The sequence below is a fragment of the Polyodon spathula genome, chromosome 15 (genome assembly GCF_017654505.1).
Source record: "Polyodon spathula isolate WHYD16114869_AA chromosome 15, ASM1765450v1, whole genome shotgun sequence".
Lineage (NCBI taxonomy): Eukaryota > Metazoa > Chordata > Actinopteri > Acipenseriformes > Polyodontidae > Polyodon > Polyodon spathula.
Window position 1 is genome coordinate 12,165,042 of NC_054548.1, and position 25,644 is coordinate 12,190,685.

At 37.0% G+C, this 25,644-nt stretch overlaps 1 protein-coding gene across 1 annotated transcript in view; it reads right to left on the reverse strand.

Annotated features, from left to right (window-relative positions):
• Nucleotides 1–2,518: 2,518 nt before the first annotated feature.
• Nucleotides 2,519–25,644, reverse strand: part of LOC121327512 (dystrophin-like) — a 319,147-nt gene continuing 296,021 nt past the window's right edge. The window contains exons 43-45 of the mRNA XM_041271582.1: nt 16,109–16,281; nt 3,277–3,427; nt 2,519–2,542 (exon numbers count right to left, since the gene is read on the reverse strand). Coding sequence (XP_041127516.1) covers nt 2,519–2,542; nt 3,277–3,427; nt 16,109–16,281 — 348 coding nt within the window. The remainder of the gene's footprint in view (nt 2,543–3,276; nt 3,428–16,108; nt 16,282–25,644) is intronic.

Genomic DNA, 25,644 nt, shown 5'->3' on the forward strand with positions numbered 1-25,644 from the left:
CAAGACTTTTATTCCTATAATAATGTGCCAGAATGAAATCTCATTTTAGGAAGCGTCAAATACCTGGTACTAATGGAGTACACAAGCCAATGCACAGAAATACTAGGTTGGGTGAGCAGAGGGCTATCAACTCTTTTCTGTAATGCCCCTTAACCCCCAAACACTCCTAGGCCAGGGCCATGAATGCCTGCTCTCCTGCCTTTCTTTTTTAGGAGTTATCAGTTCACAATTTTGTCCTTAAACATTCATTATGGATAATTAGCTAAAGAGACACTGTGGTCTCATTAACAGTAAAGTACAAGAGACTAACCAAACATGACTTCTGCTGGACCTTAGACCCTAATATGAAAATGTATGAACGTCTGCAAATCACACTCCCTAGTACCCAGTTTATTCAGTAGTTTACTCAATTCTTGTCTTAGCATTTTCAAGAGGCCACAGGGAGCTTCTGTTTCTTTCCTAAGTAATTAGAAACAGAGTGAATGTAATTAGTTGCCTGGTCATCTGGTTAATGTGGCTCTGGTGGCAGGCTGTGGGTAGTAACTAGAATTGAATGCGACTCCCTTACGCTGTATGGCACTGTGCTGTGTCCGCAGCATTATGCACTTGCTTTATATTATACAATTAAATGAATCCTTTATACCATTCTCAACATTTAATTATTTAACTGTTTAATATAATTTTATGTTTCTATGTCATTCACCTTTGTGTCTGCTTAGGTTTATTATTTACCAGGATTACAAACTAATGCTCCTTTATAACCACTGAAAAAGCTAACTTTCTGAACTGGTTTTAGAAATGCCAACCAAGTGTGTGCAATTGGAATTTCTTCTACCTCTGCAACTGTGGCAATACTCAAATACAAAGTATAAAAAGATAATTGTAGTCCAGTTAGTCTGAGCTCTCATTTTATTCTGGTGTGCTAGGTTACAGTATTATATGTGGCAACACATACCACACCACATTAAATATAAATAGATTTAACTGCCATTGTAATGTTAATGTACAATGTTTTAATAGGAATCCATGTTAACTGGAATATGTTTTAAACATTTTGTTGAATGGTAAAACTGTTTAATTTCAAAGCTAATCAGGACAGTGTAAAACTATTAGATCTGATCTACAGAGACACAAGCTGTATACATGAAAGCATGGAGTTTATATTTGGTCTTCTCGGAGTGAAAAGGGAAGCAAATAATTTAAAAAAAAGTGTGTTGTTTTCCCTCTCGTAACTAAGGTATAATAACGTCACGGAATTAAACGGCAATGGAAATGGAAAATAATTAACACAATTACAATGTATAATTAATCTTCTGTTCAGGTCAATTCTAGTAGGACTTACAGTAGCTTGTACAAGATCAATTCATTTATAGTGCTCAGTATAGTCGGCAGCAGCAAACTTATAACTGAATCATTTCCAGGTCAAAGAACCATTTCAATACCAGTCAGCCACCTGTCTAAATTAGCTGATGCTTGGCAGTTCCTACAAAGAAACATCTGGCTCTGCAAAACAGACAAGCAATATCCAGGGGGTGCTTAGTACAATATATGTATCAAATACAATTTGCTGGAAAGATCACAGGGTGAAAATGTTGTTTGAGAAAGCACTTTCTGATCAACTAATTGTGCTGATCTGAAACAGCACCAGTGCCACCAGACTAATAAAAGGCAGCAGCATCATTTGATGGGTCTCTTAACAGCACTGTCTAATGGAGGTTTTTATCATCTTCCTCTGTCAGCATTGTAACTGAGTGTTAAACCTTCAAAACAACTGGACTCATAAAGGTCTGTGCAGCACTTCAAGATACCAATTGTGCACCAGCATATGCCAAAGCCCACTGGAAACCAAGTGTCCATTTCACTGCTAACAGGACCCATTAGAACTAGTGATGCAATATATAAAACTGCTTCAAAACACAGTCTTTTCAATAAACAGACAGTGTGATTTGATATGTTTAGCAATGACATCTGTTGTGAACTTTTATATGGACTACAGAAGGTACTGGCTACAGTGCTAATTACATCAACAGCCTTTCATACAATGCTAAGTATGTTTTGCTACAATCCATTCTCTTGAAGTCTGAAAATCTATTGTGTTCTTGTGCTTTTACCAAGCATTATCATGTTATGTTGGTAAAACGAAACTGTAAAAACATCAAAAGGACAGCAATCTATATATAGAGTACAATTATTTGTTCATGCACTTCATCTCAAATATTTATTTCATACTGTCTATTGGCTATATTAGATAGCAGGGAATATGGTTTTTAGTTTTAATTTATTTCAATTTTTCAATTTTGTTTCAAACAGCACTGCAAACAAAAGTCACAGAAAGAGTGTATTTCAGAATCTACTGTTAGACAACAAGAACAATTTCAACCCACACTCAGCACAACAGGGTTATGTTTAACATGTTATACTCTGCAAGGCAGCCTCAACCTCATTTGAAAGAAAATCAGATAACAGTAATAAACAAACAGCAAGTGGCCCACACAAGTAGAAGTACTGTAGGTTTGCATCAAACATCCAAGTGGCCAATAGACTGTGAAATTACAGATTTAAACAATTTAGTATAATATTGCGTCACTGTCCACTTATTTGACCTCCATTGGTCATCTGACTGGCGAGTACATTCCCAGTACATTCCCAGTACATTCCCAGGGTATTTTAAGGCATATTACTGGGCTGCATAAATAAAAAATACCCTTGTGGCTGTTGGGAATTAAGACATATCTAAAAAGCATTATATTCACAAAGTAATATCAGAGATACCCAATTTGTAAAAGGTAAGTGCCTACAATGTATATGTGTGTGTATGTGTAATAATAGTTGTGGAGGCTTCTTCTCATAGTGTTTGGTGAAATGTTTTATATATATATATATATATATATATATATATATATATATATATATATATATATATATATATATATATTTCAATGTGTGTGTGTGTGTGTGTGTGTGTGTGTATATGTATATATATATATATATATATATATATATATATATATATATATATATATATATATATATATATATATATATATATATATATATAAACATATTTCACCAAACACTCGTATGAGAAGAATCCTCCTCAACTATTATTTTCAAAACTAGTTTTCTGTTTGTACTTCAACTTAAATGAGTGTTAATTTATTCAAGATCAATTTCCAATCTTTCAAAAGAACCCCTTGGTACCGTATCTCAAGCTGATGAAAGTTGGCACAACAGCATTTTAAGTAGGAAAAGACAGGAAATCCTTGTATTAATTACCTTAAATTGTTCTTTGGCTTTGGTTTGGTCAAGGCACCCAGAGTCAGTCTTCATCTTAGCCAGAACACATTCAGCTTCAGTCAGCCACTGGACAAGGCTTTTTAAATAGCTGTGGAATCGATGCCACTTCTCCACAGATTTGTCAAACCTCCTGGTGGAGGAAATGGAGGAAAAAAATAGGAGACAGGATTGAGTAAACTAGAATTACACTGGTAATATTTCAAAAGTATTTGAAAACTGCTTGGTCGTATTTCTGTTGATTTTTAAAAAATAAAAAAAATAAAATGGCAAAATACCCACCAATTCCCAGTCTAGGCAGGTGCACCTTCAGAAGATACAGTACTTTGAACAGCACTGGATTGACAACTTTAAATCCACATGCTGTTGCTTGAAGTGATAGTAGCTGTCACAAGAGAATTCCACAGATCTTACCTGTTTGCCAAGTTCATTAACTACATAGGTCTCAAATGTGCATTTCTGAAAGAAACACATTATAAAAATAATGTATTTTCATTTTATAACAGACATCTGGTCCTACACTTGGTAAAGAATAGGTCTCAGTTTGCCTGCCTTACTTTCCAGACAGTCTGCTACTGCTTTACTTCCTTGGTCATTGAACCCCAACAGTTCCTTCAGGGGTTACTGTCTGAAAGGATATCAGTCAATAAGGGAAGCAGCTGATTGGTTATTCACAGAATTATGTCAGTAAAGGGGTGGAGAAAATGTCATTTCTCCTGCTGAAATGGCTCAAAAGCAATGTCTACAAACAGTTTTCTTCAACCTATTGTACAACCAGATAACGTTTTAAAATGCAAATACATGTGTTTCTTTCAAAAATGCACATCTGAGACTTGAGTAGCTAATGAAAGTGCAAACTGGGTATGTACGTCAGCTACAATTACTTTAAATAACATCGCGTGGATTTAAAGTTACAAATCCAGCTACCGTCCAAACTGCACATTTGAGACCTACAGTATAAAATGAAGGGATGTGTACGGCAGAGAACATTTTTTGAATTATTTTGTTAACTACCCTGTGAAAATTATAAAGATAAACGATGTCATGTCTGATGTTTTTTTCATTTAAAAATAAATAAAAGCCAAGCTGTATTACACTACAGCATGCACATAAAACATCTTAGTTTTCATTTTCCTTTGAAAAAAATATGATACACACAAGGAATACAGATACAAAAAATGTCTGTTATCACACCTTTTTGCAAATCAAAGAGATGCTTCTTTCTTAAATGACAGAATCCAATATGTTCTGCTCTCAGACAAGTGACAAACTCAGTTTCACATTTGCTAATGGTGCAATACTCTATTTAAACCTTTTTTTAATCAAAATTTCTCCTATGTTTTATTGAAAACAGTGTGTGCTGGTATTCACTTGCTGCAGTGAGACACAGGCTGTTGTGCCCCACTGCAGTTAATATTCAAATACAAGTTGCAATTCACACAGTACATTTAACAATAACTATACTTCTGCAGATCATTTAACAGGTACACACACAGCAAAGAACATTACAGTCAAATGGCTTTGTCAGTAACAAGAAAGTGTAATAACACAACCTTATAGCCTGAAGCTTTGCTCTTACTTGTCTGATAAGACAGTAAAACACCCAAACATATACCAGAAATATAACGTACAGTTTTCTGACAGTTTTGTGTACAGTAAATGGAATGTCCTTCATGTCACTAATTCATTTAAATGAAAATAAGATATACAAGCAGTTTCTCTCTACTGCAAGTCAACTTCAAACTGATTGTGACAGTATGCACTTAATTGATGATCCTGTTTGTATCTGTTCAAATTGAGAGGTGCGTGCGGAGCCTTGTGTGCACCGAGTACCGTGGCACTATGTGCATCGGGTACCGTGCAGCACTTTGAGCTGTTGCGCTAGGTCTGAGGCAGGGGCCATGCACCGTGCACCTCGTGCACCGTGCGCTCCGAATACCGTGCACTATGTGCACTGAGTACCGTGCAGCACCATGAGTTACTGTACTAGCGTAGTAGCAGTGATATCAAGCACAGTGTGCACCCCATGCACTGTGCATACAAGTACTGCGCGCACTGAGTAGCGACAGCACTATGTGCACCGTGTACCGTGCAGCGCTATGACTGTGCACTACTGCTGAGGCACTGGGCACCGTGTGCCATATGCACTGAGCACCAGTGCACCGAGATACCTAAGTATCAAAGGCTATGCGTGCGCCGCGGTGTCACAGCACCGAGTGCGGGCGCTACGCAATGTGCCTACCCTAGCCGCATGGTCAACACACACCTGGTCAGCGCGTAGCTTGTACCAGGGGGAACACAAGGTTGAAGCAGCGGTGGGAGAGTTGAAGCAGACAGCAAAAACACAGCAGAGAGCACACTATTTGTTTACAAGGCCCGACTCACCGCGGTGGGCGGGCCTATGCAGTCGGCATGGTCTACTTGACAGCGGAGATGCGGCAAGGCCTACCCCTGTGGAGGAGAGTGCGGCTGGAAGAGTCACTCGACAGTGGGGGTACGGCAAAGCCTAACCCCATGGAGGAACTGTGTACTCTCAGAAGAACAGACAACCACTTGCGGATGACTGCACAGACTACCGCGCAAGTGAGGAGGCCGCTGAAAGACAGAAAGGCAAAAAAGTTCTGTCTTTTTCAAGTGGTTGATTCTGTGAAAGAGGCAAGCCAGCTTTCAGCACAAATGCAAGGGAAATACAATCCGCTTGAGAAGCTCTTTTCTATCAACACGCTCAGCTCAACACAGAGGTCTTACCATACAGTCTTGAGAAGGAAAAAGAGAAATGGCTTCCTTTGGATGATAGTTTTATCCCCTTGGTGGGTGGGACCGAGTGCATCATACCGGGAAGGGGCCTACCGGCAGCTCTGGTACAAAGAGCTCAGCAATACCTAGCCATCAGGCATATCCCACATGCAACGTCGTGGTGGTCATCTTCGAATTGAAAGGGAACAATGTAAGAAAACTACATTAACATTATGGTCCATTCACATGGAAATAATCTGATCGCTCCTTTTTTTTAAATTTGCTGTTGGTTACAATTTATTAATTATGTGGCCCAGCTTCTGCTAGCAAAATCAGCAGTCCCTTCCAGTGTGCCGTGGCTGCAGAGATGCATTCAATTTTTGCTTCATATTTTAATCAAAACTTTACATGACTTTGCACAGCCACTTAGACTTGCATTATCTTCAGTGACTACAACTATATCATCATTTTTCCAAACAGTACATTCGAGGTAGCCTATCTTTTCCTACAACGGAATTTGCGACAGCGACAACTCCGGTTGATAATTTTATTTTGTGTCATAATGTATAATATCTCTTTCATACATGTATACTTATTATTAATTGGCTTACTGTCCACATCGCAACCAAGATATCTCTTTCATACATGTATAGGCCTAATCAATCTACATACCACATCGCAACTAAAAATGCGTCACCTACTGGTGTGCAAAGAGAAGTCTTTTGCCAACGTGGATTCGCTTATACAGTACATTACTAAGGCGCTAGCTATTTCACATCCGTGAAAAACGTGACACGGACCGTGAAACTCATTCTTCACCATGAAAACCTATTTTGTGTACCCCTGCTCTTAAATCCAATTAAGTTATGTGTATTGGCCTAGGTTCCTGATATGATTATAAGCTTGTTTCAATTTCAAAATGAAAACTGGAAAGGATTTACTGATTGACACTTAACAGCAGCCAATAACCACTCTGGGCTTTCCTTACTGATTGGTAGATATGGGCATTCGAGGTGGGTTTAGTATCCTAGGAGATCTCAACTGATATTGTTAAGAGAGTGAACATTTTGTGAGTATCCAAAATGAATTAAAAAAAAAATCTACAATGACGACTGCAGCGGATCGTGTACAATAATTTTGCATTTTACTGGTAGCAAACTATTTTGTATAACCTGCAATGTTTCACTGAATCACATATGTCGAGCTACAATCCAGCGGCATTTAGACTCAAACAGCAATCAAAAACTAAAAGGTTGTGGACAGAGCATTGCTTCAAAACAAAAAGGTACAAAAAAAATGATTTAACAGCGGCACGTGACAATGTAGTAATGTTAAATATTATTAGTATCGCTCAAGACAAACGCCAAGTTGGGAGTGATTTAAAACAAACTAATATGCAAACACATTGACAAAGCAGGTTACTCGATCTCTGCATCACCATCCTGGATTTGTTCACATATTCTCAGTAACTTTTAGAAGCAACAACATAGATTACGTTCTTGACAATGAATTAATATATACAAGACATGTTTTTAATTTCATGGAATATTCGATTTCATTAAAATATTATCAATGTGTTATCACGGGATCCCAATCGATAAATACTTTGATTAGTATCATTATCGTTAAAAGCCTACCAGATACAAGGTTGAAACTGTGAAAGCCATTCCCATCATCAAAACAAGCTGCACTTTGCTCTGTCTTGAGTTCTTAAACAAACTGAGCAAGAACATTAGAATCCTAAAACACACAGATAAATACAGCAGACTTTCCTATAAGCAAACTTTCCTAGGGCTGCAAGCATCAGGAATACTGGTGAGTACAATATTTTATGTGTGTCCATGGATCTGGTTTACAAAATATGGCCACCTTACCCTAGCTGGAATGGTTTGACACAAACTTCTATGAATGAATTCAATGTCTTAAATGTCAGGATGTACTTTAAAATGTTTACATTTAAATCCTATGGGCAAGATAAAACAGAGTGTGGAAAAACGTCTACCTATAAATATACTGCTGGTGCAGCATTTACTCGATGTGATACAATACCGGAAACCTGCTTCAAGCACAGTACACTATGTCTGGATCAGTCTTAAAATAGGTCATTTTAAAAACAGCCAATTCTCACATAATGTGCAGTACAATTGCTTGCCCACACATATTGGATTTCAAGCCATAATGACAACTCTTCTCTCTAACCTGTAACCTCACTGACAGATCAGACCCACTTCAGCTGTTAATAATGGCTCCTGGGAACCTTTCCATCTCTGTCCTAGAGAAAATTTCAACATGATAGCCTTTTCTTAAAAAGAACAAGACCCTACGAATATTCTTCACAATTCAAGGTAGGGAGGGTGTTACCAGCACTACAGTTGCATTTGGATTTCTTGGCAGCACCCAAGTACTGAGAAGCTGTAGTTAACTTTGCAGGACATACGATTTTGCACAGGGTTAATCTAATTTCCCAGAAAGAACTGTTCTTTCAAAAAAACATGCAAAGAACCAGAACCTGAAAATTCTGTAATAAACACACAGTAGCTGAAAGGGTCTCTTGTGCCAATTATTGTTGTTACTTTTGAATGTCATTCATATGAGCTGTATCAAGAGATGCCAACCCATAGGCCTCAACTAAAGAAACAGTTGTTTTATGGGGCTTATTGTTAGCACAAGTACATATTATGTATTTTGACCTTTAAATGCAGTAAAGCCAACACTAGCAAATACCTACTATATTGTCCTGTAACTTTCTGTAAAGACAATTAAATTACTTTATACATCACAACGGTAAAGATCAACAAGAATCTCTTGTTTTGTGCTGCCCGGCACAATCAACTTGTACTTGCAAGTTGAGGGTTGTGGCCTAGTGACATCAACAGCCATCTGTACGGGTCAGAGACCTGAATAAAACATAAACATCCTCATAACATCAGTAAGGACCACGTTAGAGGACAGCCACTATCATTTATCCTGGCACCCTACAACACATATTGATAATATAGTGTACAGTACAGAATCACACATTTCCTCAACTCTGTCATATTGCTAGATTTCTAAGCTTCATAAGCTGAATAATGGCTGCTTTCAAAACTGTTATGAAGCGGAGCTGAGAAATTAAAATATTCACAATTTGAGTTCAAAGTATTACAATCCAAGCTGTGGAATAAACTGATGAAAACAGCCTTACAGCAGAAGCAGGCAGTGGGCTAAACTGATTAATTTATATAACTGAAAAGTGACACGTGTTCCTGAATTGTCTGTCACCATGACAATAGTTAAGCCTGCATACACAATAATGAGTCACAGTCAGCAGAACACAGGCCAGTGAAGGGCAGGGTCTAATTTCAGAACATCCCATGATTTTTACAATAAAATTCTATCAAGATCACATTTTTTAAGCCTTTACGAGGTGAGCTTGCCAGAAACTCAGAGACTCAGAATTACCAGTATTTAGTTACATCTGCAACTCAATCATTGGATATGACAAGTTTGAATCTTTTTTTTTTTTTTTTTTACAATACTATAACTTTGCAGTTTAATATGCGTTACTATCATTTCACTATGATTTATTACACATTTTTTACAAGGGTATACAAATGTAGTCAAATACAATTAGAAAAAATATAACAGCAATGGACCCTATTTTCGCAAAACGTAAGAAGCATTTAAGGAATACTTATCCAAGACTGTTTTTTAAAGAGATTTTATAAACATTCTCTGAGGTTAAACTGTGCTTTGAAAAAATAGAATAAACTAATAAACCATCATTAGGTTTCATGAACGCCAAGCTTGCATTTAATTAATCAAAATGGTGCTTAACAAAAATATCAATTAAAACAGTCCTGAGAGACAAATATATATATATATAGAATCCCATTTCTGACAGAGACACACTCCTTTGCTGAAATGGGACTGAGCCCTTCATTAATCACAATGCTTCAGACCACTGACTGGGTGACAGACATCTTATTATTCATTCAGATGTGACTGTGTGTGGGAAGTCTGAAAACTGACAAAATCTAAAGATTTTCGAGACAGGTTAATATATATCTACTAAGGCAGGCATATTGTCAAATTACAATAGTAATACTGTCAAGTATGGTAAAGTGGGTTTGACAAATGTGATTATTTTAATCCATTTCTTTAAAATAAAAACAAAAAAACACGATTCTCAGTCCAATCTGTATGGAGGGATTAAGTTGTCTTTCAGAAACATGCATTGTGAAGAGAATTCTGGCATCTCTCATCCCACTTTTTTGGGGTAGATACTGGCAAAACAAAATTATTATTTACTGGCAAGCCTGTGTAAGTTTGAGCTCCAGAATGGAAATTAAGCTAAGAATAATGAAATTGCAAGAGTTTGTGTCTCAGAGGAGATGGATCAGGGAGTTCACTTTCTTAGTAATGCAGAGAGTGGTTGCCTGGTGGAAGAAAACAATTTGTGATAGCTGCTGTGGTTATGGCTGTGTATGCTGAAGCGTAAGTCAGTCGTGTCAGCTGGTAAACTTCAAGCTATTCTGGTCTAGGAACCATAAGGAATATTTTTTTTCTGGTTTCATGATGGCATAGGATAAAGCGTTTGCATCAAGAAACTGCCTAAAATTACAGAAATAATATATAGAAGACACTGATATTGATGTATTAAATGGTCTCTGTCAGAGTTTGTAGCAGATGAATATTACACTACTTTATAATTAGACAATCTGTTTATAGTATCAATGAACTAAAATTTTAGTTCAACAGTTGATTTTCAGATGACCCAAGATCAAAATGGCCAGTAATTAGGCACACATATATATATATATATATATATATATATATATATATATATATATATATATATATATATATATATATATATACACACACACACACAGCTCTGGAAAAAATTAAGAGACCACTGCAAAATTATCAGTTTCTCTGGTTTTACTATTTATAAGTATGTGTTTGGGTAAAATGAACATTTTCGTTTTATTCTATAAACTACTGACAACATTTCTCCCAAATTCCAAATAAAAATATTGTCATTTAGAGCATTTATTTGCAGAAAATGACAACTGGTCAAAATAACAAAAAAGATGCAGTGCTGTCAGACCTCGAATAATGCAAAGAAAATAAGTTCATATTCATTTTTAAACAACACAATACTAATGTTTTAACTTAGAAAGAGTTCAGAAATCAATACTTGGTGGAATAACCCTGATTTTCAAGCACAGCTTTCATGCGTCTTGGCATGCTCTCCACTAGTCTTTCACATTGATGTTGGGTGACTTTATGCCACTCCTGGTGCGAAAATTCAAGCAGCTTGGCTTTGTTTGATGGCTAGTGACCATCCATCTTCCTCTTGATCACATTCCAGAGGTTTTCAATGGGGTTCAAGTCTGGAGATTGGACTGGCCATGACAGGGTCATGACGTTGTCAGAGCAGAAGGAAGCAAGTTTTCTTCCAGGACAACCTTCTACTTGGCTTGATTCATGCCAATGCTGCCCGATTCCAGCCTTGCTGAAGCACCCCCAGATCATCACCGATCCTCCACCACATTTCACAGTGGGTGCGAGACACTGTGGCTTGTAGACCTCTCCAGGTCTCTGTCTAACCATAAGACGACTAGGTGTTGGGCAAAGCTGAAAACTGGACTCATCTGGGGGTGCTTCAGCAAGGCTGGAATCGGGCAGATTTGTCTTTGTGAAGGGCGCATGAATCAAGCCAAGTACAAGGTTGTCCTGGAAGAAAACTTGCTTCCTTCTGCTCTGACAATGTTCCCCAACTCTGAGGATTGGTTTTTCCAGCAGGACAATGCTCCATGCCACACAGCCAGGTCAATCAAGGTGTGGATGGAGGACCACCAGATCAAGACCCTGTCATGGCCAGCCCAATCTCCAGACCTGAACCCCACTGAAAACCTCTGGAATGTGATCAAGAGGAAGATGGATGGTCACTAGCCATCAAACAAAGCCGAGCTGCTTGAATTTTTGCGCCAGGGGTGGCATAAAGTCACCCAACATCAATGTGAAAGACTGGTGGAGAGCATGCCAAGACGCATGAAAGCTGTGCTTGAAAATCAGGGTTATTCCACCAAATATTGATTTCTGAACTCTTCCTAAGTTAAAACATTAGTATTGTGTTGTTTAAAAATGAATATGAACTTATTTTCTTTGCATTATTCGAGGTCTGACAACGCTGCATCTTTTTTTGTTATTTTGACCAGTTGTCATTTTCTGCAAATAAATGCTCTAAATGACAATATTTTTATTTGGAATTTGGGAGAAATGTTGTCAGTAGTTTATAGAATAAAACAAAAATGTTCATTTTACCCAAACACATACCTATAAATAGTAAAACCAGAGCTATTTGGTTATTGGACTTTTACTATTAAAACGTCAAGAAGAGAAGGACTAAAACTCGAGTCTCGATATATATATATTTATCAGTAACTGCTATATATTTTCATATAGAAAGCTACTTTTCAAGAACTGCTTTTCAAGAAAGCTGTAATATATCAGAAAAAAATTATGCTGTTTAAGGAATGAAGGGATCATACCATTTGGCAGGAATCTGACATAGTGGCGTTATTGTATAGGACAGCTGTTGTGCTGTTGAGAGTAAAATGTGCTGTGGAAGGTGCATTACAAACACTACATGCAAAGATTCATTTTTTTCATTTCTCCCTTTGAACTAGTCGTCCATCTGATGCTTCACTTTGAAACCACTCTGTAACCAGAGTGCAAACACATACCGGATCAACCAGTCATATCAAAACTGTTCTGTGGATTCTCCACTGGCTGTCAGTGCAATATCTATTGAGAGGTCCTGACACCTTTTATGCCACCAATTTGTACAGGGATCTCAGTGGTCAAGGTGCATGAATAGATCTTTAAACAGTTCTATTAGTAAGCTTAGTGTTTGTAAAAACACAAAAAAATGACTCCATTCTGCCTAACTTCACTTGTTTAAATTCAAATTCCATTTAGTTTACCAATGGTTAAAACATGCACAGGGGATTCCAATTGATCACTGCAATTTACATTTGTTGTTTTTGTTCTCTCAATTATTCCGTGTTCAAATTAAATTTTTTTCCCAAACACATTTGTAGGAAATAATTTAACGTGATTCTCTTTTATTACCTGGGTATTACACTTGTCACATAAATTCTGGTTCTATTGATGACTGGACGACTTGGCTGTTTGATGCAAACTGACTTAGATGCAAACTGTTTCTTTCCCATGAAATTTACGTTTCCTAAAACTACTTTTATTTCACATTTTTAATTCTGTATATAGCAAATATTCGCTGGACAGGAGCCATGTCTGCAGAAAGCCTCAAAGGATTGTGCTTGAGTGGTTTTGTAGGCCTTGACCAGGGGACCCCCTCCATCTTGCTGAGAGCCACCCTTGAGATGGTGAGGCCCCTACACCACGATTACATTTGCATTACAAATTGTAAAGCCAAACACGTACTTTGGTACAGTACTTGAAACTTTGAGTATCAAACCAGAGGCATCATGAGTCAGCAGAACTCTGTCGGCTAATTTTCAACACTGAACAATATTAAGATGATATAATAAGATGGTGATGCAAAATGAAAACCTCTTTCAAGTAGCACCAATTCCAGGCGTTAACGTTTTATGGATCCCAATTACATTTTAAAAATCTGGCAGCTCTCAAATTATTTTTTGGTTGAAACATTGTTACAAGCTGCCTTTCATGGGAGCCTTCAATGGCCCAACAAGGCGAGGAAGAACAGGCATCTAAGGACAAGTATCTATCAGCAGCATTATAAGTGTTACCATTTGATGTCAAGAAATGCCTCCTTATAAGTTATGATTTAAAAACAAAGAGACAGCTGAAATTTAGGTCAGGACTATGCTGTGTGGTCCAGTGGTTAAAGAAACAGGCTTATAACCAGGAGGTCCCCAGTTCAAATCTCAGCTCAGCCACTGACTCATTGTGTGACCCTGAGCAAGTCACTTAACCTCCTTGTGTTCTGTCTTTCAGGTGAGATGTTGTTGTAAGTGACTCTGCAGCTGATGCATAGTTCACAGACCCTAGTCTCATATCTTGTAAAGTGCTTTTTGTCATGGTGGTACACTATGAAAGGCACTATATAAAAGTAAACATTTCTTCCAAACATAACTTCCTATTCACAAGGAAAAGGGGGAGAAGATAAACATCAAGGTACGACACACATGAATAGGTAGTGTTTATGTCCAAGGCTGAAGGCTTAAAGAGACACTTGATATGGGTCTAAAATACAGTATCACAGTCAACTGACTTATTCTTCTTGTTGCTTAAAATGCTTAGGTACATGACTTTCTATTTCAGCCAATCATGGTGACTTTTTAATACAGAAGTAAAAAGCACCCATGTGGCCCATATGGATCAGATAACTGAAAAAAGAAATGCTATACAGTTAAACAAGAATCATTAGTTAAGGTAACTAGTATATCTGACCCTACCAAGTTGCCCTTTAATACAGCCTGTGCAGACGAATTGCAAGATACTGCAAGAGCTATAGTATACTAATAGAATATAAGGCTAGACAGCATGGTAAGTAATCAGTAGTTTTTTTAAATAGATTGTTATATATTCTTTTTGTCTCCTTTAATAAAATGCTGTGTTTAATGCAGTCTCTATTCCAATGAGCAGCTGGTTTCCCCTGCAATGTGCTGCACAGCGAAGGTCACAGAGGACATTCTCTGGAGTTCTGAATTCTGATCTTTGTTTACACTACAACAATGAGGCTAACAGACAAATTTCTACTCTAAAGAAATAAGCATTTTTTAAAAGGGTTAGAGAGGAAGACAAAGAGGACACGGATCTCACCGTTTTGCATTTCCAAACCTCCCGTGTCTCATCTCTTGCACTCACTCCAGAGTTAGCCAACCGTAATTAATAAACCTCATGGATCTCGGTCAGGTTCCAAGTAGATCAGTCATAATCTCACAAGTTGATGTCCTCTAAAGCGAATGGGACTTATTGAAACTTGCTTTAAAAAGCATCCTAATCAATCCTCTTCAAACAATAACTTAAAAACACTTCTTAAAAAGATCTTTGTTCACAATTTTTTTTTGTTTATAATAGCATTAATATCCTCTGCAGCTGGTACAACTTGTAGATAATGTCTTTTGCAATATCTTGCAGATAACAGCAACTGCATTGAATATTAATTCTTATTAAATGGGTAGAAACGATTGGCTAAAATACTAGATTCTGATTGGCTGAGGCCTTCTCCCTAGCCGTTAGATATCTGGTGATTACACAACAGTGCAGAACTTCTTTCTCTGAAGTAGCCTCATCCCAGTAAACAAAATCAATACGCCAACTGTAGCTGTACGCCTGGGTAAACAAAACCACTCGAGTCAGGCAATATGACAGCAATCTGTGAGATTAACTACAAAAGTTCTGCAGCTGAAAACATTGAAAAAGAAAAGAAAATGTCAACATCTCGCCATACTGAGGTAAAGGAAGCAGATTTAGACAATCTAGAAATGAATGAAAAAAATGAAATCGGTTATAAAAGTTTTCCATGACTGGCTAACTGAAAAGAACATTGACATTGATTTAAAAACAAAACATCACAACAGCAGCTCCTCCGTCTACTGGACAAAACCCAGACGCACATGTTGAAGCAATGAATGGCAACATCCAGTTCAATATCTACAGCTTAAACAAGACTATTATCGAGTACTAATTAATTAACTAATTAAACTATTATCGAAGCCCCCAAAATAAAATATTATAGAAAACAGTTTAAAATCAAATGTTTTATTGTTAAGCTAACAATGTTAGTTACTGTGGTACTACTTTCTCTCTCAATGAAAGGTTACACAAATAAATAAAATATTTTTAAAAAGTTTAAAGTCTTCTTTATTTATCAACAACACACTCATAGACCAATTTAATAAAAACAATAATATACTCCAGGGTCTGTGTGTTATCATGAGATATCACCACTTCTTGGGGGTTGAAGGCACTCGGCTTTGTCTTGTGCCTCACAAAGCAACCAAGGCATGGTGATATCTCATGATAACACAAACCCTGTCGTGTATTATTGCTTAAATAACTCCATGGTATTACTCACGCATGACGGTCCTTGTACAACTTGTTAAGTTTTTCCCAGTTTACATCCAGCTGACTCAGGGCCTCTTGGATCTGCTCGGTTTCCACGGGTGAGGCACTCTGAAGGCCTGCTGCTTTCTTACTGTGGACACCCTCCACCCGACTGGACAGCTGCCCCAGGTTGTATTTCACATTCTGATGAAATGAGGGAGATAAGAGTTAATCCGAGCAGGATTAAATAAAAATAAAAAATAAAAAAAATTCAGAAACAATTGTTAACAACTGGGATATCATGAGTAACTCCCTTTTCAACAAGAAAATGTTATAGTACATGTACAGCAAATACATACAAAACATACAGTAAAATACAAGGTGTACCCTTTCAGAATTAAATTAGTCACATCAAAAAGTGGTGTTGACAATAAACAATTGCCTGGTAACACAAAGACAGTAGAAGTAATAATGCTGGGTTGTTTTATAGTGGCCTTCTGCCAGGGACATGATAAGCCCATGACAACAGGGAAATAGTTAAACTATGTTGAAAAAAGCGATTATTCTTTTTGAACACTGCTTTCGGGAAAAGATATTACATCCAATATGCACAGATAATGAATACAACGTACACCTGCTAATATGATCAATGAGCTTCCATGCATGCCTTCTGACAGCCCCTATGACTTTAATCATCTCTGCCAAATATGCTTCTGCTCAAATATCATCCGTCTATGGTCAAGATGAGAGGCAGCAATAGCTTTGAAGGCCAGAGTCCAGTAATAATAATAAAAAAATAAATAAACTGTTTTAAAGTTGCTCTGGGAGTTTTGCTAACACAATAATGATAAAGCCTTGCACTGCTAGCAATATCCCTCGGAAATGAGTTATGAGTCTGAGCACCAAAATGAGCTCCTGATGGAGATTCATTTCTGACCTGGTCAGATATATCTACTCTCCCACTGGCACTCTACCATCAAGACTGAGTCATTTCCAGTTCGGATATAAAGACTTCCATACTGTACCAATGCTCAATAGTTATGATCTCCTTTATAATTAATTATTGCAGCATTCTCAAAGATTACTGTCTTCAACACACAGTCAGCGACTCATCGGACCATAGCCATTTATCACATAGGCATTCACACAGGCACTGGCTTTAGTTGTGCAGTTCCTTAAGGGTGGCATGAGTACTGTCTTTGCAAGAACGGTTCCTATAATTTACTTTAATTCTCTATAATTGTCAGTAAAACTTATTTCTGTTTGCTTCACTTTTTACACTGTTGTGTATTGTGAGAACTGCATATACTGTAGTACATACCTACCACTGTATGTCACAATTTAAGGTTTTACAATTTCAGTATCCATTGAGGTATGTGTGTGTGTAACTGGGACAAAGCAGAAGACCCACACATAAACAGTGTATCTTGATTTAAGTTTGGCAGGGATAGGGTTAATTGTGTCCCTGCCAAATCCACATGTGGAATGTGGCTGGATATTGACTGAATAATTGATCATCAATCAAGTCCCAGTGACATGGTATAAAAGGAAGCAAAACTTGTTTGGGGGAGGAGTTTAGGGTGAGTTTGTAAACAGTGTTTTTGCAATGCAGTGAAGGCCATTGCCCAGGTTGACTTGTTATTTTGTGTAAACCTTTTGTTTTTATTTTCTGCTTGTTAATAAAAGTGCACTCCGACACTTAAAACTGCAGCCTTCCTCTTCTGGGTCTCCTTCCTGCCAGGTTTAAAGCCTACATCCACCATGCTACCCTTTCACAGGCACTATTACTATCATTAGCACAAAAGTTATATTCTGTATGACAACATTCAGAAACTGCTACTGAATTTACCCAGCTACATAGCAGGCTATCACACTCACACTGTCACAAATAGTCCCACTGATTAAACAGACTCACAATTAACATGATTACTTTAAATTACACTGATCAATAAATAACTGTGCTGAGCACTTCATCTTATAACAGTCATTCCCTACAGAGGAAACTGTGAAATTGACTTAAACTTCAACTCTTTACCCTATTTCTCTGCTAGTCTAATATAATCTTATGAAAGACACACATAATAGTCGTTCTGTAGAGGGACAAATTATATAAAGTATCCATTCTGCTCTGTCGGATGAAATTAAGTGATTGATTCACTTCCTGTAGCCAATGTCCTTCACTTCACATATTAAGTGCTAGCAAATGTGTCTCATTTATAACAGTCAGAACTGAAGTAAGAAAATGAGTCAGGTCTGAAAAAATTTGAACCTCACTTCTTAACTAAATGCACAGAGAAAAAATAAAAGATTGATTTTACAGTGGCTGGGGTTTAGTTTATGACAAACTACTATGTTTTGTGTTGTACCATTCAGTCTCACAGATCTTTGTTCAAGATTAGTTCCAGCTTTTAACCTTGAATTTGCACATGCAAGTGGAACAAATACAGTCAAAATAAGTTAACAGAAACACATTCATATTCTCACCATAGTAACTGATTTATAATTTATAGAAACAACTTTTCTTCATTCACACTACAGCAAAAGGTTATTCTTAAATGGTAAGGTTGCCAGTGCTGTCAAAAGAACCTTCAACTTGCCATCCAAGAACAAATCAGACAATATCGCAACACTGAATATTTTTTAAAAGGGTAAAATCTGACAAATTATGTTTAAAAACTAAAGTTCAGAAGGAGGGATGGCCCCTACACATTTTGTTATCTCAACGTAACCTATCAAAAACATCGCCTCTCTTGCATTTGATTCATTCGCATCCCTCCACATCCCCCATCTCTGCCCCAGTAGTTTCTCTTAATACAATCAGTTATGGGGGTCTCCTGCCCCGTCCATATGCCCAGGTGGTGGACAAACTAGGTGGGTTTGATGCCAAATAGTTTTTTTCATTCTGAGCATCTGTATAGGACCATGATCTATTCTGTGTTAATTGTCTAGGCTACTAAGTAGACAAAGTAATAAATAATAATAATAATAATAATAATAATAATAATAATAATAATAATAATAATATTAAAAAAAAGCCTAAAATCATTTAGTTTCAATTTAAACTCTTTAATTCGCTTTGTACACCTTTTTTAAACCCGGCATCTCTTTATGTCGGGTCGGACAAACACGTCCGGTTTAGCGAGGGGCTACTGTATGATTATGAAAAGCTTTTTTGGGGTGAAGGTGGGAGCCCTACTATAGAATCTGATGGGATTAAACTGCCTTTCATTTTTTACTAAAATAGGTAAAATGAGGATGGAAACAGAATGCATTGTACAGATGATGTTTACATTTAACAAAAACAATGTTACTTTGATTCTTGTACCCTTGCATGTAGATGTTATCCTTCGGGCACTCTCTGCTGCAGTAAATCACAATTCAACTGCCGCTATTTTACTTGAAAAAATGTCGCACTACTCTCGCTAGATCTCTTGATCTCACTAATTTGACACAAATAACATTTAAATTAGTACATTGCTGCTCTCTTCATTAACATATTTTTTCTTAGTACATACGACAAAATGTGCACTTTGCAAATTGTTGTAACGAAAATGCAAACTGCGGTATGTTTGCACTGCAACTGTCCCATCTTAGTACATCTACCCCTTGGTGTTAAAGTGAGTAAATCTAAGTAATTCCAGATTTTGCAAATCACTGAGCAGCTGGTGTCTACAGTGGATGGATGGTATATAATTTATTTCCTTGGAAGTTTTAGCCCACTGTGTCCACAAATATACCTTTTCTGTGAAGTCCTAGATCAAAGCAGCAGGGAAAAAGACAGCATCCAAACAGCACCAGCATACATTAGGAAGGATGTGGGCATTAAAATACTGAATTAATTTATTGGTTATTTACTATTTGTACAGAAAGGAGGAACGCAGAGTTTACTGACTATGGATATATGTAGGCCAATGTCAGAGATTTCATGCTCAATCATTAAAATTAATATTGAGTGAAAATGTGTAAAGTTTGATCTTTTCCAATGCAAATTAACAGCAGAACAAAACTGCTTTGGGCAAATAATAATAATAAAAATAAAAATGTAAAAACTTGGAAAATTGCGGTTAAGTAAGCTTCCATTTAAGTTAAAAAAACAAACTTTAATCATGAAGGCCTTGAGGAGAAAAACATTTTCTATAAACAACAAAAATGTGAAGAAATCTGTGAGGTTTGAAATTGGTATTGAAAAGTAACAGAGCAGCATAAAACTATATTATTTCTGAAAAAAAATCAGTTCCTCTCCCTATCCTCCTTTTTTCCCTTGTGTGTGTACAGCATTTCTATAAATTCTTACAAACCAATGTATAACTGTATCGTGCAATCCTAATGTCTTTGTTTGCACTGATAACAATACAATTAATTTTTATGGACTTTTTTACATGCTTCAGGCCTGGGATCTCCATTTTTAAAATAATCCTTGAAAAGGGTTTACATATGTATGCATTTATTAATCATGTTTTAAAGGGAACAGATATGTGCCCTTAATATTACTGTATTTATGTATTCCTGAATACAACTCAACTGCAATAATACAAATATTCATCAGCGCCATAAGGGCTTGAATGTGAAATGAGTTCAAGCACTTCCAAATGTAATTGACTTTTCAACAGACTGGGATTGACAATTAAGTGTGTTAATAAAGTGAGGTGATGGAGCAGAGGACATTCTGCGGACAGTGGGGTTCAGATACATGGTCAGGGAGAGTATCCTACAATAAAAGCTGTTACATTATTAAATGTAAGCCCTCGTGGCACAGCATAGTGCATTAACCTGCCACTTTGTCTAGAAGATTCTGGTAAAGTATTTATAGATGCTTGAAATAATAAAGTATGTATTTCAAAGAGTGTCTGAGATGTGTGGTGCTGAAAGTGCAACATCAGCAGATTCGCTAACACAGCTCCTCCCTACAGTATATATTATGGTGGTGCGGTATGTGCTCGGATATGTGAATTTCGAGATCCAGATGGTACAACATTTCTGGGTTTTTTGCTGGGGTTTTTTTCAGTCTCCAGCTCCAAAACGGTTTGGAATTTGTGTTTGAAAATTTTAGGGTACAAGGGGATTGGCCCAGAATAGTGCCTTTTCTTTGGTTTGGTGAAAAAATATTAATTTGTTCCTGAGTTATAGGGATTTTAAATTTTGTTTCTGAGCATGCTCAGTACAGCTCTTGCTGTATGATGTTTGAGCTTGAAAAAGGAATTGGCCTCACAACAAATGTTCCTTTTTCGCGAGGGTCTTATCTTCTTTCGTCAGAAAAAAAATCTTTGTTCGTGAGGCGGACATTTCTTCAGTTTAAAAAAAAAACAAAAAAAACACTGAAACTGCCTGAAATATCACATCTTTAGTAAACCACAACATGTCTGCATATATTTGGGACTCCATTTGATGGACTAACATTATCTTTTCATTTTGTGAGTAGGACATGTGTTTATTTGATATTTCAAAATCTTTAGAATGTAATTTCTTTTGTTGTGAGGGGGGTTTTCTTTCATGAGGTTCTTTCTTTCTCGTGAAATACTGAATGTGAACAGCCACCACCGAGTCCTCATGATAGGTTTGCCCGAGACAGACAGCACTTCCCGTGGCAGCAGTGCGAGGCACCTCCCTTCCATTTTAATTGTTGATATCTAAGCCTCTGTTTGAGTTAGAAACACACACTGGAATATGAAAACAAGTGAAAAACCAAAAAACAACCAAAAACCGCCGCTAGGTCCTTGGCTAATAATAAGAGGCGGGCATGAAGCTGGTGTCTGTAGTGTAGAGGTTAGCACCTTTGCCTAAGATCAGTGGATTGAAAACTGGTGAAAACTTTTTTTATATATTAACTATACATTTATACTAGCATAATTTTAGTTTTTGTTCATGTGCGAACATCCAAAATGCTAAGTGTACAAAATTTTATATATTAAATATTCTTATGATTATGGTAAAGTATGGAAACTACAAAGCGGTATGTAATTCAGTATGTTAACATAGCATTACTTCACAGGCTTCATTTGACTCTGTGATGCAAAATGATTTAATTATATAGGGAGATGCAAAACTGTATTCTAATAAAGTACAACTGTACATACAATACTGGCAAAATACAATAAACATAGCCTCAATTTACAATGGTCTGTGCTGTATAGCGAGATATATTAATGTAACCGTATAGTTTATTACATATGCTGTAACTACTGCTTGGAACTTTTTGTCTGAAACAAAATCTCCACAATGCACAAACACCATTCCCAAATCGCGGTCAGCCAAATAGCTAAAATCGGTTTATGTTCCACATCGAACAAGCTGAACGTGTCGGAGTCTGCCTGCCTCACAAAATCAACTGTGAACATTACTAACAGATGGTCAAAATTCAGTATTTAAAAAAAAAATAAATAAATAGATGCCTTTGGGATATTTGTTAAGTGTATTCATAGAAAGATGTTTTCACAAATGAGTTGTAATGAATGCACCTGTACTGTGAGCTAGGTTTTGACATGGACATGTTTTTTTTTTTTTTTGTAGAAATGTTTTTGTATTAACTCCTGTACTTGATAACATTAACTTAAAAATCCAATTAATGCCTATGATTAATATGTTTTAATGCATTTTGTGACTAATTTGAAGCTATTAATATGTTTCAATATTAACTAAATCGAGTTATTAATCAAATTGATTCATCTTGTTACACAACTGATTTATTAAAATGTTTGGATATACTGTTACTTGATTGATTACTGTCTTGTTCAGTCATCTTAAAATAATGTTAGAACACGTTCTGCTGAAAAATAATACGTTTCTGACCGATTCAGATTTAGCTTCTGATGTATTCATTTTCAAAAGGTTTTCTTTAGGTTCTGTGCCTTTTTTTTTCTTTGTGGAGGGGGGGCGTTCAGTCTTGCACCAGGGCCCAGTAAATCATAGCGCTGTGTGTCAGTGTTTAACATATACCTCTATATCTGTCTGTGACGTGTTTAATCAAGTTTACAAATATAGCCAGCTTTACTTTTTGTGCTCTATAATACAGGCTTTCTAGCTATAAAAATTTTCAAAAAAATTCAAAAAGGAAGGAAATTATTTGCAAAAAAAACTTTGTTAATGCATCAGTTAGGGATGATATTAAAACAACGAAAGTAGGGAAATGCGATGTTAGGGTTTTTAACCCTAACTCTGCATTCCCTCCCACTCTGTTACAGGAAGAGGCAAGGCAACACAAGCAACCACAGACAGCCATCATCAGTTAAGACGAACATTCAACTCTCTGCAGATGACACAAGAGACATCCATCATCATGGTGTATGAGGTCTACTGCCATGCCTGTGTGTTGGGGGGTCGTATATATCTGGGCACTGCTTATGCAGGTTTAGTAGGAGACAGGTGCATAATAGTGGCACTAATGCCACACTGTATCTCTATGAATTCCAGTGCCTTGATCAATGTCTAGTGTGGCAACCACATGTTTGATGTGCAACAGTTTGTTGGTTGGGGGTGGGGAACTGCATGCAGGGCAACATGAGGTGCAGTGTATATGTATGGTCAATCGTAAGACACAGGTGCACCACAGAAGGACTACCAATAGTGCTGTAATATGAATCTATGTCCTAGCATAACGTTCAGTTGTATGGAATTGTAGATGTTCAATGGCATAATACAGTCTTTTGCAAGGGAGGAAGGGGTTGGCATTAGCATTCATAGTAACATGGATAGGGGGAATGGAAGCGCTTTAAGAACAGGACACCCATGCAACAGATGTATTCCACAATGATACTGTCACCTGCAAAAATTGAAGTGTATGACGTATACTGTTATGAAACTGTTTACATGGGCGAGAAGAATATGCCCTGTCGTGTCAGTTTGAGGACAGCACCAACAACACGAATCAGCCAAGAGTTTTTCAGTGACAAACTGGATGAGCAACAGAATTCAGGTTAATGAGATGGATGGCCTCATCGTCAGTTGGGCTATGTACGTTGTGCTGTAATACCAGTATGTTCTGTATTCACCAGTATTTTAGGACTATGTTGGCAGATAGCACAGATATGCGTTCTGTAAATATACATCCTTATGCAGTGTAGATGCATGTCTCTTGTGTTATCTGCAGAGAGTTGTATGCGGTTCATAATAACTGATGTTGACTGTCTGGTTGTTTGTCTGCCTGGCCCCTTCGACTTCTTGAAAATATTCCCACAGCTTATGCGGGATTTCCTACGGGAGCCCTGCACGTCTCAATGCAGAGTTATGGATTAATTATATATATATATATATATATATATATATATATATATATATATATAACGATTATTGCTACTGAATGGGAATTGTGACCCACCCCTATATGTGGATCAGCGGTGGTTTGACTCATATAATATAAATGTAATGCGCTTCCTCCACCTCCACCTCTTGTGTTCCTGCTGCTTTCCTTCATTATCAGTACACTACACCTGCTGCTTCCTGCTGTATACTACCAACTGCTACCTACATCACCAGGCTCCACAGTGCCACAGTGAAAGAGGTCGTCTTTTAGCGTGCCACATCATTTAGATCATTTTTTTCATGTTCTTCCTACAAGCTGGTCAAATTTGTAAGAGTTTCAGTCACATCTATATTGAAGTCTAGCTGGCTATAACCTTGAGCAATCATACTCATTTATATTTTATTTATTTACATATTTTACAGCTGTCTAAAACTATATTGTAGTAAGTTCATAAAATGCTATTCAAATATACAAACCACAGTAGTTTCTCATTTCTTAAATGTATACAGTGCAACAACATAATATAATAAAAACAGCAGAAGGGTTCACATACGGCATGCTAATGCAGCAAATCAAAACCTTACTGAGACAATGCAAGCAAGGAGAACTCTGTTTTAATCGATTTAGCTAGTATCATGCCTAACTTGCATACATACAAAAATAAACAAGCAGCAAATAAAATGTTGGCTCAGGCACCAGATATACATAGATAGATAAATAATGATCATTATCATCATCAAATTATTGCTACACCCTTTTAATATTCTGCACACGATAATACCACTAGCCTACTATGTTACAGTGCTGTTAAAAATAGTTGCATTATTATTATTATTATTATTATTATTATTAAAAGATAAGCTATTAAACAATAACACCACACAGCATGCTTTTACAATTTGACTTATGTAAATCAGTCAGGGACTAAGAAAAAAAAAATCGACCACGATTTATGCGGTTTTCCTACCATTACTGCTGGATAACGACAATGATGAATGATTTTACGAGGAAATAAATATTCATTAGAGGCTATGATCAAACACACCCCCCTCTCCCAGAGCACATGAACGCACAAGGCCCATTTGCTTGTTGCCATAGATTTATTTTGAGAGGCGATGGAATTGTGCCTGCTACTGCATCTCATGACAATTTAATAGTTCAGCTAAATTAAACCAACGGCAATACTTACTTGTAACCACAGTGATCAATATCATTAAAGTTGGTGTCAGCTACAATCATATCAGATATATGTGGGAGAACAAGTGATTAGTTATGGATGTGAATCACGCCAGGGCAGCATGGGTGTTCATCGTAGGGGAGACTAATAGAAG